This window comes from Diabrotica virgifera, chromosome 3 (assembly GCF_917563875.1).
Source record: "Diabrotica virgifera virgifera chromosome 3, PGI_DIABVI_V3a".
NCBI classification, from domain to species: domain Eukaryota; kingdom Metazoa; phylum Arthropoda; class Insecta; order Coleoptera; family Chrysomelidae; genus Diabrotica; species Diabrotica virgifera.
Window position 1 is genome coordinate 260,343,268 of NC_065445.1, and position 15,694 is coordinate 260,358,961.

The 15,694-nt window shown below is 34.4% G+C and overlaps 1 protein-coding gene across 7 annotated transcripts in view; it reads left to right on the plus strand.

Moving 5' to 3' along the window:
• LOC114324758 (uncharacterized) overlaps positions 1-15,694 on the plus strand; it is a 1,163,158-nt gene that overhangs the window by 614,982 nt on the left and 532,482 nt on the right. For all 7 annotated transcript variants that reach the window (XM_050646138.1, XM_050646134.1, XM_028272597.2 and 4 more), the window contains one exon: positions 5,322-5,544. In XM_050646138.1, the coding sequence (XP_050502095.1) occupies positions 5,322-5,544 (223 nt within the window). The remainder of the gene's footprint in view (positions 1-5,321; positions 5,545-15,694) is intronic.

Below are 15,694 nucleotides of genomic sequence, written 5' to 3' on the forward strand. Positions count from 1 at the left end.
CAAATTATTAATTCAGTTAATAAATGTGATAATTTTTTCACTAACTATGTTTTCAGTGATTGTAATAATTTATTTGTACAACAAAAACTAATAATCAATCGAGAAAAGAGGAAAAGTGTTAAAGTGATTTTTTAATAATATGTTGTTATTTTGGAACGCTTACAATTTTGAACATCTCTAACAACAAAATACTTGGATCACAGGATATATCTGATGTATTCTCTGCTTGGATCTTTCACAAATAATACACAATAAATAACTTTTTATTAAGTTTACGTCTTAAATCAATTATTTATCAAATACACTATATATCAATAATATTTAATCAATTTCTCAAAATATTCCCGATGCAATGTCAAATATTTAAAATTGTCACTGATTGTCAGTGTCTGACTGACAATATATGCTGACAATATTATATTCGGTTGAGTGCGTTGTAAGACAAAGACAGATTTGGAAAATATTACCACGGCATTGTGTTCATTTTTTTCAAATCCTGAAAAAACCAATAAATATTTTTGAAAAATTTAAACGCAGAATGAAAGACTAAATTATTACCGAGGGCCGAAAGTCCCTTAGAATAAACAAAAAGTTTATTTTGAATGAGATATTTGAATTTAAAAATCACACTTCTCTTAGTTTTTTCACCCCTGTAACTTATTAAAATAAAAATTGTAGAAGTTCTCAGGGACTTTCGGCCCTCGCTAATAACGTAATCTTTCATTCTGCGTTTAAATTTTTCCAAAATACTTATTAGTTTTCTCAGGATTTGAAAAAAATGAATCCCCATTTGAATAGCATTGCAGCCGAAAATACGTTCCGATCCTCTTAAAACTTCCCCTGTTCCAGTGTTTCCATATATCAAAGTTTGTCCGACTAGACACCGTTAAGCTATTAACAAATTTTCAGCTTGCTATTAATCAGCTTTTTTGGTGCGCGGGATGCAGGCCTATAATGCTAAAAATGTGGCCTGAATAGTAGTATTCGCGCTGTATAACCCGAACGTATTCAGAGTAAGTTCGGGATTTGTTTCCAAGGCGCAGGCGTCAACGTAAACTTATCCTGGACATCTTCAGGATTTTTCGCTTTACGAACAATTTTCGGATTCGTAATGTAATGACGGGTTGCATACACTAAGGTTGGAGAAGGAAGCCTTTTGTCCCTTTCTTATTTCGTAATCAATGTCAACAAAAAATGGAAATGCAACAAATTTGTATTTCAACAAAGAGAAAAAGAATAATAGCAACAGTCAAAGGATTAACTTTCTATTCAATGCCTTTCTTAGAAGTTAGAAATTTGATTGCCGTTTTTATTATTTCGACAATATAATTTGGTATGTCCACGCCGAAATCCGGCTTAAATTTTTGTAGAGAGTAAAATATTGTTGAGTTATTTGGAAATTGCAGCTTGTTATTTAGATATAAAAATTACTTTTAACTTCCTGGGTGTTGAACATTATCTGAAGGAAGGAATAATTTAGTAAAGCAATCATTTGCAATTTTAATATAATATGTATTGAATTTGATAGGTTGTGGCATTGTGTTGTGGTTTATTACACCACAAACACAAAAATAATGAAAGATATAACAAGACACAAGAAATAGTTTCAGAATAAGTTTGATGTGTTGTTTATGATTCATTATTCAATAAGAGACTAATTTAACTCATAAATTAAACTGAAAAATAAACCACAAGAATATGCAGGTACTAATAAGCTCATCTAGGTAGAAGAAATTAAGTAAAAACAGAGTACAATTTATTGTAATACCACCGTAATATATAATTATCGAATATCGAATAAAAAGTAATAAGACAATAATACTGGAAAAGGTACCTACTTATTTATAAACATACTAAATGGAAAACATTGACAAAAACAACTAAAAAAGCTTTAACATAAAAAATATTAAAATTTGTTAGAAGAATATTGAAATAATACAACACTTTACATAATTTAAAAACCAGAATCTATATCTACAAGTTGTTTAACAAAACAATATTTTAGGTTAAGAATTGGAGTAAGAACAGAATAATGGTCAGAATCGTCAGAATGTTAAGAAGTTCTTCCCAAATATTTTGTGCGCCTGTGCGAACTTAAAATCTGAAACAAAATCCTCGAACGTCGAGAGGGTATCCTGGACACGTTCAGGATCTTTGTTCTCTACCGCACGAACACCGAATTAAAAATCCGGAGGGTGTTCAGAGGGAAAAATTGGGTACGTTCGGGTTGTCCAGCGCGAACAAAGCTAATGATAAAAAATATGTAACGTACATATTATTAAAAAGTCATATACATATATAGAAACAACCTTACATTTCCGCAGGATATTTTCATATTTCCTCGTTAAATTCAAGTCGACTTTTTATGGCGTAATAACCCCAGTGGAAACAGTAAAAAATAAGCACAAATCTTGCTGCGTTGTTACTATTGTTTGTTTAAGGAGGATGGGGTTCGAAAAATGTATTTTATTTGCTAAATTGTTCGTTGGGGAATTGGGGTGAGTGCGAAAGAAAAAAAGGTTTAGTATTTTTTAAACAAAAATTTGTTTTGAGAGCACACTTACGCATAAAAAGGTATATTTTTTTAAAACAACGTACTGAATAAATAAATGTATTCGATTATTGCTTTTGAAGTTAGGTGGATGTATGGTTACATGGTTAATAATCTACAAAAAATTTCTGTAAACTATTTGATATTAAACAGTTTAAGTATTAGTAGGTTAGATTAATGTTAATCTGTGTCTAATATTTTATCCTGCATCTAGTGCAATAAGAAATGTTTTTTGGTCAAAGGACATCGCACACATCTTATGGAAAATATAATGTCACTCAAATTCAATAAAATTTATACGATTAGATTCGTTTTAATATAACGATCAATTCTTATCGTTGCGCCAACTCTTAATTATGATTAATTACGGCGCAAATTGCAATTAAAGTTTATCGAAATCACATTTTTGGAGTCCATAAAATGTTAGTTTACAATCATTATTGCTCTGAGTGCTATTCATAACAGCTTAAATCCCGCTGGGCCTAAGCGGATTAGTGAAACTAATTCGCTGATTTATGGAGTACCGAAAATCAGGGTATTTTAAAATATTTTTTCTCTCTCTAACTTATGTACCTACCCATTTGATTTCAGATTTATTTATATCAATTTCTGCTCTTATTTTTGAAAATAGAGAGTTGGCGTAATGATAAGATTTGATCGTTAATTTAAAACGAATCTATTGGTATAAATTTTATTGAATTTGAGTGACACTATATTTTCCATAAGATGTGTGCGATGTCCTTTTGGAACCCTACTAGATTCAATAGCTGCTGGAATGATGTATACAGGGTGTTTCATTAATAATTGTCCATATAGTAACTGGAGAAACCTTAGTACAAAATACGAATATTTAACCTAAAATACTTAAATAAAATGTTGTTCCTTACTGAGTTACAGAGTGTTTTATCTAAAAATTTAAAAATTATTTTTGCTCAGCATTTTATAACTATTCGACGTATCCTTTTTATACTTGACAGGAAATAGAGGTACTATACAAACTACTAAATTATGTTAAACAAACGTTTATGGCTATTACCAGAGGCGTACGACGGGGGAAAGTGAATGGTTGACCCTTCCCAAATTCTAGGTCACTGGCGAAATTGCTATTTTAGTTCAATTTTTGGATTCTCCAATACTTTCTACAGTGCGGTGGAATAAGTGTTGCCCCCCCCCCCTATTAACTTGTTTATTTTAAGAATATAAGCAAAACGCTCGGACAGGTCCATTTTTAAACTAACCATAGTATATTATAGCATCAACGTTTCGAACTTTACGCGATCCCTCTTCAGGTGACAGGCATAACTTTGATTTTTTTAAATAGGAAAGTACATCATGTGACACCTCATTTAAAAGCTCTTAAAATACTGATTTCAAAAATGTATAATACTTTAAACCTGTTTGAGAGGGTAGGCGCAAAATTTCGGTCGAATTCTTTCTAAATGCAATCATTTTTTTCGAACCCTGAAAAAACTAATAAATATTTTTGAAAAATTTAAACGCAGAATGAAATGTTACAGTATTCTCGATGGTCCAAAGTCCCTGAGAACTCCTACAATGTTTATTTTAATAAGTCACAGTGGTGAAAAAAAGAGAAAATTTAGTGTGATTTTTAACTTCAAATCTATCATTCAAAAGAAACTTTTTGTTTATTTTAAGGGACTGTCAGCCCTCGGTAATAATCTAATCTTTGATTCTGCGTTTAAATTTTTCAAAAATACTTATTAGTTTTCTCAGAATTCGAAAAAAATAAATGCGTTTAAAAAGAGTTCGACCGAAATTTTTCGCCTACGCTCTCAAACAGGATTAAAGTATTATACATTTTTGAAATCAGTATTTTAAGGGCTTTTAAATGAGGTGTCACATGATGTACTTTCTCATTTAAAAAAATCAAAGTTATGGCTGTCACCTGAAGAGGGATCGCGTAAAGTTCGAAACGTTGATGCTATAATATACTATGGTTAGTTTAAAAATCGACCTGTCCGAGCCTTTTGCTTATATTCTTAAAATAAACAAGTTAATAGGGGGGGGGCAACACTTATTCCACCGCACTGTATAAAAATAATATACTTATTATGAAAATAATATACTCTTCATTTGTAACGATAAAGTCATTAGTTTTCGAGATATTTGAAGTTAAAAATAAAGCGACACGGTTATTTTGATCAGTGTATTATTGTGTCGCTAAATTTTTAATTTCAAATATCTTAAAAACTAATCATTGTATCAATATATTTTCACAATTATTATTCATTCATTGTAACAACAACCAAATATATTCGTCAATGTCTAAAAGTTCTTGAAACAAAAAATTAAATTGTTGTTACAACGAAATACTATTCAATAATCACTGTTAATCAATATTACGAACTAAATTTTTTTGAGTGTAATACACGCATAGTACATATACACACATATATGTGCAGAAAATTAGAGGTAGACTACTGTGAAATAAATAAAAAGGTTTTTGTTTAAAAAATTGGTGGTATTCCAATATTGTTTTACTTGTTTAATTATAGAGAGATCACCATGTATTCAAGTAGTGGGAAGAAATACCTAATCCTACATTTTTACGCCGCAAAAGAATTTGTGCTACGAAGTAGATTCCAAACAGGAAACTCAACATTCAATTAAACTAACTAACCTTGATCTACGTATGCTAGATAACAATTTCTGCTGAAACCAACTCTCGAATAAAGGGATACGGCCAATTATCTTACACTCCAAAAGCACTTATAAAAATCTAACAATTTTGCTTATTTGTTATTTTCAGACCGGCCTGTCCCAGTTCGTTATTTCACACGTGGGAGACTCTTCTGCAAGAAGTGGAAATCGACTCGCAAGCTCTTGGAGATATCGCCTCGATTCTAGGAAGGCAGGTGTCAAGGCCGTTATTGGAGAGGTCCTTTCATCGAAAGATACAATCTAGGAAAGTTTTCTCGCATAGAGAGAGCTACGAGACGATCATTGCAAAAACTGAGGAGAAACTGGCAAAGGTAACTTATTTTTATAGTATTTGTAAAACTTTCGTAGGTACTTTTTATTATTGAGTCCAGAACTGTTAGATAATGCATACAATTTATTTGAGGTTCGTACTTTTTTTGATTCGGGACTTGTATGATACAATTGATCCAAAAGATGGCATAACCCAGACATCCAAAGTGAAAGTTATCCTCCAACACAAAATTGTTCTATTAGTCCAGTCGGGTTAGACGAATAACAGGCCTAACCTTGCATTAGGAGCTGCCCCAAATTTTATTCTTCTAATCTTTAGGAAGGGTCAATGTTAGTATAAATCTAAAATCTCCACTGAATTCCACCGTTGCGTTAGCCGCCATCTTGATTTTAAACGAGAACGGTTTTTGCTCAATATCTCCGCCATTTTCAATTTTTTGACAAAAAGTGCAGAAACTGAAATTGTTGAAAATACGATTTTCTATAATTTCATTTATTATAATTTTTTTCGTGGGGTCGATATTTTCCGAGTTATGAGGGAAAATAGTGACAGTTGGAGCATAATTATTGAATTATCTCGTTTATTATTAGTTCTACAACAAATATGTACCTACACAAAAATGAAAAGAATTAAATTCTACACAATTTTGATCTCTTTAATTTTTTTGCTAAAATTAATATTTAAGGTAGAACGTATCCAGTAATGGCGAGAGCGTAAGATCGGATTGATTTTATAGCAATTGTTTTTGTTCAATATCTACGCCATTTTCAACTAAAATTGTTCAAAATATAATTTCCTACAATTTCTTTTTAACAATTTTTTTCATGCGGTTGATATTTTCCGAGTTACATGGGAAAATAATAAAAAGTGGTGGGGAGCATAATTATTGAATTGAATTTTTTATTCGAGCTGCCCCAAATTTTATAGTTATATCCTTTAGGAGAGATAAATAGTAGTGTAAATTTAAAATCTCGACTGAATTCCGCGGTTGCATTAGCCGCCATATTGATTTTAAATGAGAACTGTTGTTGCTTAATATCTCCGCCATTTTCAACTTTTCGACATAAATGAAGGGAAAGAAAATTAAAAGACTAAGTTTTCACTCTAATGGCATATAGCATATCCCACCAGAATGAAAACAATGGGAACCTTCTCTGGTTACACCTCCGAGGCTTCTACAATTTGCAAGCCATACGGATGCTGAGACTAAGGAAGATGAGGGAATTCTACAATTTACAATTCACGTCCCATCTCCTCAGCGCGGTAAAGTTCCAACGAGACTGGTTCCCTTCATACTCCACACAGAGTAAATGTAAATCAAAAATGAATAACCATTTTCAATTTCGTTGCAAAACGAAAATACAGCCGAACCATATTCCAGTCCAATCAGAGAGTGCCGCAAGCACCTCTACCGGTTTCGAAACTTATTAGTCTCTCATCAGGAGGCACATATGCTGCTCTCCCTGATCCAACCAAAACAAACCCCAGCGTGCAGTCCCGAATTGCAACGAACGAAATGGCATAGATGCCCTAGCGGCAACTGCTAGCAAAAGACTAAGTTTTCACTCTAATGGCATATAGCATATCCCACCAGAATGAAAACAATGGGAACCTTCTCTGGTTACACCTCCGAGGCTTCTACAATTTGCAAGCCATACGGATGCTGAGACTAAGGAAGATGAGGGAATTCTACAATTTACAATTCACGTCCCATGTGCTCAGCGCGGTAAAGTTCCAACGAGACTGGTTCCCTTCATACTCCACACAGAGTAAATGTAAATCAAAAATGAATAACCATTTTCAATTTCGTTGCAAAACGAAAATACAGCCGAACCATATTCCAGTCCAATCAGAGAGTGCCGCAAGCACCTCTACCGGTTTCGAAACTTATTAGTCTCTCATCAGGAGGCACATATGCTGCTCTCCCTGATCCAACCAAAACAAACCCCAGCGTGCAGTCCCGAATTGCAACGAACGAAATGGCATAGATGCCCTAGCGGCAACTGCTAGCAAAAGACTAAGTTTTCACTCTAATGGCATATAGCATATCCCACCAGAATGAAAACAATGGGAACCTTCTCTGGTTACACCTCCGAGGCTTCTACAATTTGCAAGCCATACGGATGCTGAGACTAAGGAAGATGAGGGAATTCTACAATTTACAATTCACGTCCCATGTGCTCAGCGTGGTAAAGTTCCAACGAGACTGGTTCCCTTCATACTCCACACAGAGTAAATGTAAATCAAAAATGAATAACCATTTTCAATTTCGTTGCAAAACGAAAATACAGCCGAACCATATTCCAGTCCAATCAGAGAGTGCCGCAAGCACCTCTACCGGTTTCGAAACTTATTAGTCTCTCATCAGGAGGCACATATGCTGCTCTCCCTGATCCAACCAAAACAAACCCCAGCGTGCAGTCCCGAATTGCAACGAACGAAATGGCATAGATGCCCTAGCGGCAACTGCTAGCAAAAGACTAAGTTTTCACTCTAATGGCATATAGCATATCCCACCAGAATGAAAACAATGGGAACCTTCTCTGGTTACACCTCCGAGGCTTCTACAATTTGCAAGCCATACGGATGCTGAGACTAAGGAAGATGAGGGAATTCTACAATTTACAATTCACGGAGGAAAGAAAATTGTTGGAAATGCAATTTCCTACAATTTCTTTGGTACAATTTTTTTATACGATCAATATTCTCCGAGTTAAGGGGAAAAATAATGGAAGCGGAGGGGAAGCATAATTATTATTGAATTGTCTCATTTATTATTAACTTTACGACATAATTGTACATAAACAAAAATAAAGAGAATTATATTTTATACAATGTTTGAAACATCCAATGAAACATCAACCAAACTAAGTATATAAAAGACATAAAAAGACATTATATACATTAAGTTCACTTCATTTTATTAACTAGCGGGTTTTATTGGTTGAATTTGTCTGTCGATATTTTAAGTTTTATGTCAGCTAATATATCGTGATGTTCCAACAATTTTTTTTAAATTTTGGACCCTGTTGGGGGGAATTTTCTCATTTCCCCCCCTGGTTCTCGCCAGACCCAGACCTAGACCCGCCACTGGTTCTCTAGAAAAATTTTACTAAAACGTAATTGCAACAATTTCAGTTCTTACACTTTTTGTCGAAAAGTTGAAAATGGCGGAGATATTGAACAAAAACAATTGCTACAAAATCAATCAGGTCTTACGCTCGCACCTTTACCACATACGTACTACCTTAAATATTGATTTCATCAAAAAAATGAATGGCATCAAAATTGTACAAAATTTAATTCTATTCATGTTTGTGTAGGTAAATATTTGTTGTAAAACAAAAATAAACGAGATAATTCAATAATGCAATAATGATGCTACAACTGTCACTATTTTCCCCTCATAACTCGGAAAATATCGACCGAACGAAAAAAATTATAATAAATGAAATTATAGAAAATCGCATTTTCAACAATTTCAGTGTCTACACTTTTTGTCAAAAAATTGAAAATGGCGGAAATATTGAGCAAAAACGGTTCTCGTTTAAAATCAAGATGGCGGCTAACGCAACAGTGGAATTCAGTCGAGATTTACAGGCTGGGGAGGAAATGTTACATGCGATATCCGCCAACAGAACGGAAAGGTGGTGCAAGCTGGTCACGAGTCTGGACATGAAACAAAACAGCAGACGTGCCTGGAAGCTGATTCGGAATCTTGGCAACGATCCCGCTGCTCCGGCAGTCAACATGACAGAAGTCACACCCGATCAGATAGCCCATCATCTTCTAATGAACGGTAAGACGACATCAAGAAAGAACAAGGTGAGAGCTCAACGGAATATCGACGAAGAAAGAGATGTTCTAGGTACCTCTTTTTGTCTAGAGGAGATGAGAGGCGCGATCCATCAAATGAAAGATAATAAAGCGGCTGGCCTGGACGACATACGAACAGAGCAAATAAAGAACTTTGGACTAAAAACCGTAGAGTGGCTCGTAAAAATGATGAATTGCTGCATCCGTACATTACAAATCCCCAAAATCTGGAGAAAAGCTAGAGTGGTAGCCCTCTTAAAACCAGGGAAGGATCCGGCGGATACAAAGAGTTTTAGACCTGTATCTCTCTTGTGCCACCTTTTCAAGGCCTTTGAAAGAATGATACTGAACCGGATCGCAGAATATGTGGAGACTAAAATTATTCCAGAACAAGCAGGATTCAGACCCGGAAAGTGCTGCTGCAGTCAAATTCTTAATCTCACCCAACATATTGAAGATGGTTTTGAACGGAAGGAAATAACAGGAGTAGCGTTCATAGACCTAACTGCCGCCTATGATACAGTTAACCATCAACGGCTACTCGCAAAACTCTACGAAACTACAAAGGACTTCCGACTAACAAGGTTAGTGAAATGTCTCCTCCAGAATAGACGCTTCTACGTAACGCTCCAGTCCAAGAACAGTCGGTGGAGGGACCAAAAAAATGGGCTACCACAGGGAAGTGTCCTCGCGCCGTTTCTATACAACATATACACCAACGACCAACCCATACACCAACAAACAAGGCAATTTATTTACGCTGATGATACAGCGGTGGCAGCTCAGGGAAGAACCTTCAATGAAGTCGAAGTGAAGCTGACAGATGCCCTGGGAGACTTAGCTCTATACTATGATAAAAACCATCTGAAACCCAATCCCACAAAAACCCAGGTATGTGCTTTCCACCTGAGAAACAAGCATGCCCGAAGGTCGCTGGAGGTGGAATGGCGTGGTCAGATGCTGGAACACAACAAGACGCCAAAATACCTTGGCGTCCGTCTGGATAGAACTCTGTCTTACCGATACCACTGTCAAGATGTTAAGAAGAAAGTAAGTGCCAGAAATAATATCATCCGCAAGCTAACTAATACAAAATGGGGAGCACAACCACACACTCTCCGCACTTCTGCCTTGGCATTATGTTTTTCGGCCGCGGAGTTTGGAGCACCAGTATGGGCAAACTCTGCTCACGCAAAGAACGTCGACGTGGCTCTAAATGAAACGGTCCGTATAATATCGGGTTGCCTGAAACCGACACCTATCGAAGAGGTATACCCCATTGCTGGAATTGCTCCACCACCAATCAGGAGAAAGGTCACGTCAGAGGTAGAACGGAAAAAGCAGGAGACGGACCGAAGACACCCCTTATATGACCACCAAACTCAGCCAAGCAGACTAAGATCTCGGAAAAGCTTCCTGAAAACATCAAGATCCATCCCCGAAGCGCCAGAGACGCGCCGAATACACCTATGGCAAGCGTCAACTACTGCGACACATTTTCCTCCCTCGGAGGAAATGGCTGCTGGACACAATTTACCGTATCCGACTTGGAAAGCGCTAAACAGACTAAGAACCGGCGTTTCACGTTGTGCTAGTAACCTGAAAAAATGGGGATACCAGGAGGACGATACCTGCGACTGTGGCGCGGTTCAGACCAGCCGGCATCTACTATCATGCACAGAGATGAGAGAGACCTGCACAGAACAAGACTTAATTATAGCAAATGACAGGGCCATCTATGTGGCCAACCATTGGAAATACAGAATTTAAAGTTGTTGGTGTTCCGGACACGGAAAGTAAAGTAAGTAAGTCGAGATTTTAAATTTATACTAATATTGACCCTCCCTAAAAATTAGAAAAATAAAATTTGAGGCAGCTCCTAATGCAAGGTCAAATGCTATCCCGACTTGGCTATATATGGTCCACATAATGTTCAGAAAAAAGTCACACCATTTTGGGCGTCGGGTTTGGAGGGAGAGGGGGAATAACTCGGTAAATTCGTAGTTGTGTTACGTTTTTCGTCAATATTTCTAAAACTATGCTTTAGCGGAAACAATGTTCTATACAAAAATGTTGTAAAAAAATTTTAAATAAAAAAGTCCTATATATAATTTTTATAAAATTAATGGTTCCAGAGTTACGGAGGGTGAAAATTGGAGGTTTTCGATACTTTTTATATTTTTTTGGGCAATTGATGATGATTTTGACGTTTCTTTAAGGGCTTATAACTAACATACCATCGGCCACGGAAATAGTAAATTTTATTTACAAAACAATCCTGTTAAAAGAAAATTTCATTCATCAGTAATAATATTATAAATTGCCCAAAGATTATAAAAAGTATCGAAAACCTCCACTTTTAACCTTCCGTAACTCTGGAACCGTTAATTTTATAACAATTATATTTAGGACCTTTTTTGTTTTAAATTTTATGTAAATCATTTTTGTAGAGAAAATTGTTTACGCTAAAGAATAGTTTTATAAATATTGACGAAAAACCTAAAAAAAACTACTAATTTACCGATTTCTCCCCCATCTCCCCCCAAACCTGACGCTAAAAATGGTGTAACTTTTTACTGAACAATATGTTGACCATATAAAACAATTTGGTGTTGGAGGTAAACTTTTACTTTGGATGTTTGGGTTAGGGCTTTTTTTGGACCAATTATACTATACTACCTCCGTAACTTTGGAACCGTTCATTTTAGAAGAATTATGTAAAGGACCTTTTTTATTTAAAATTTAATTTAGAATATTTTTGTATAGAAGGTTGATCATGCTAAACCGCATAGTTTTAGAAATATTGACGAAAAACCTAAAAAACTACGAATTTACGGATTTCTTCCCCCTCTCCCCCCCCCAAATCCGACCACCCTTAAAATGGTGTGACTTTTTTCCGAACATTATGTGGACCATATAGAACAATTTGGTGTTGGAGGATAACTTTCACTTTGGATGTCTGGGTTTGGGTCTAGTTATACCATACTATAAATAGTTATAAAACTATTAACCCATTTTTTCCAAATGGTGCGGTTTAGAACCACTTATACTCCATCTAATTTACTTACCGTTGCACGTCATCCGCGTCATAGCCCGTGACGTCACATTATACCAACACGAAATATTTAGGCGGTAGGTGTGTTCTTTTTTAGAATCACTTTGCCGAGTACACTGACATTACAGCCACTAGACATATTTTATTATATACGCGTAGAAATATTATTTAAAGATTTCTATTAATGTTATCTTAAAGATATACACAATAATATGTTTCATTTAATTTGTATAAATGGATTATAAAGCGTTTTTATGAAGCACATTTGTTCGGAATACACTGTAATTATAATCGAACGAAGGTGATATTTTGGCATAAATTGGTAACATTTATTTGACAGTTGCGGTGATGACACTTCATATTTGTTTATATCCTTTACTATAAGTATTTGTTTTATTATATTTACTGTTTTTATTATGTACTTTAACGTAAGATTATAACTTAATTCTTGTTTTCTATTTCTAAAGTTTTTATTTATTTACATTGAACATTAATTTGTTTTGCTGCATAATCCATTTCCGCAAAAATTGTGTGATGTATTTGATTTCAAATGAATTCAAGAATTTTTTGTAATTGGGCAACAATGTTAACTTAGGTCTCTAACGTAGATAATGACGTGCAACGGTAAGTAAATTAGACGGACTGTACTTTGCATGGTATTCTTAACAATAATTTTTGGAGCTATCACATTTTGACTACATTTTCGGTTTCGTTTGTTGTTATATTTTTCTAACAACAACAAAAATGCAGACTAATTTCATTTGGCGTTTTTCAATGTAAAGCATGAAGGAAAACAAAAAAAAATAAGTCATAATTTCATAGTTGTTTCAAGACGAAATACAACGGAAATAAGAATAATATTCTTTATCGCTAACCGTCACTAAAGTCATTCAATATTGTACTCATTTGCGGCAGTAAAGTAACAATTTATTGTACTGAAAGAAGAATTTTACTTTACCTGCCGCGATTTATCAAATTAACCGATATTAAATGTAAGTGGTTGATGGCATTAATCGAATGGTGAGTATTTGAGTGGACTTACAATTTATTTTTATTAAGTTATTAAAAATATTGTACGCAATTTGCGATATTATCAATTAAATTTATGTCAGAAAAGTTAAATTCTGTAGAATTTTGTAATTATATTCATATAAAATAAATTAAAACTTTACCGATTTAGTAATTATTCAATATTGATAACTATCGATTAAAAATTGAAAGCAGCCATCTTGCAAGTTATCTGTCATCACTGTTATGAAATTATTATGACATCTAAAATTTAAAAAGTTCTTAAATTGTAAATTGCAAGTAAGTGTTAAAACCAATATCAAATTATGTTGGCAAATATTATTTTATATCAATAAAACATATCTTAACCGATTGTCAAATGTACAAGCAAACGAGAAGTAAACTCAATCTTCCCAGGGACTTATATCAACAATATCATACAGTTGTTAACGGAAATAGGAATAAAATACATTCAATTGTATTACAAATTTTTTAGGTATACTTTTTGTTAGTACATACAGTGCGGTGGAATAAGTGTTGCCCCCCCCTGTTAACTTGTTTATTTTAAGAATATAAGCAAAACGCTCGGACAGGTCGATTTTTAAACTAACCCTAGTATATTATAGCATCAACGTTTCGAACTTTACACGATCCCTCTTCAGGTGACATCGATAACTTTGATTTTTTTTAAATGGGAAAGTACATCATGTGACACCTCATTTAAAAGCTCTTAAAATACTGAGTTCAAAAATGTATAATACTTTAATCCTGTTTGAGAGCGTAGGCGAAAAATTTCGGTCGAATTCTTTCTAAATGCAATCATTTTTTCCGAATCATGAAAAAACCAATACATATTTTTGAAAAATTTAAACGCAGAATGAAATATTACAGTATTCTCGATGGTCCAAAGTCCCTGAGAACTCCTATAATGTTTATTTTAATAAGTCACAGTGGTGGAAAAAAGAAAAAATTTAGTGTGATTTTTAATTTCAAATATATCATTCAAAAGAAACTTTTTGTTTATTCTAAGGGACCGTCATCCCTCGGTAATAATCGAATCTTTCATTCTGCGTTTAAATTTTTCAAAAATACTTATTAGTTTTCTCAGAATTCGAAAAAAATAAATGCGTTTAAAAAGAGTTCGACCGAAATTTTGGGCCTGCGACCTCAAAAAGTATTAAAGTATTATACATTTTTGAAATCAGTATTTTAAAATCTGTTAAATGAGGTGTCACATGATGTACTTTACCATTTAAAAAAATCAAAGTTATGCCTGTCACCTGAAGAGGTATCGCGTAAAGTTCGAAACGTTGATGCTATAATATACTATGGATAGTTTAAAAGTCGACCTGTCCAGCGTTTTGCTTATATTCTTAAAATAAACAAGTTAACAGGGGCGGCAACACTTATTCCACCGCACTGTATGTATTTACTTAATATTACAATCTCTTTTTATTTTTAATATGTATTTTCCATTGTTGTCGTTTATAACCCCAGTGGTTCGGACGACCTTAAATTTAAAAAATATAATGTTGGCGAAAAAATTTTGTATGCACCACGTCAGTAAAGACTCCTTATCGAACTCGTCTGCTACTCGCCTCGCTCGCTGCGCTCGCTCTTCTCGTAATATCAGACTCGTTCGATAAAAAGTCACTTTACTGACTTGGTACATAAATAACTATTACTAGTTTGCGACAAAATTATAATCTAAAATATTGACACATTGTATATAGGTACATAGTGCTTTCTATAGTATGGGAGGAAAGTATGCTGAATTTGCAGTTACTCGAGCGCTATGGGAACCTATTGTGTTGTGAAGATTAGGTCCTAAAACCAAAAAAAGTTAGAAAGTGGGGACTTTCCATTTTTTAATATAATTTTCCATTTACAACAATCGTTTTTTTCGATTATTGCGCTATCTATCAAAAATTCGAAAAAATATCTCGAATAAAAGTTACTTATTTTTTCGTAAAGAATCGAAATCTGTAATAAAAATAGGGGCTCCTATTTAAGATTTTAAAGTAACCCCCACCCCACCACCGTGGGGGGTTGTGTTTGGTGTCATTGACAAATGTTGAATCCGTGTATGTTGCAGTTTTTCGATCTGATGTCCATTTCGCGAAATATCGCGGGGTTCCTATTTAAAATTTTAAATTTACCCCCACCCTGCTCCGTGGCAGGTTGTGTTTTTTATCATTCGATAGATTTTTGAAAAATATTGTCCAGTACAAGTATTTTTTAGTTTTTCGATCTGACGTTTATTTCTCTAAATATTCGCTTTTTTCTTGTAACCTACCCATTTCCTTACGCC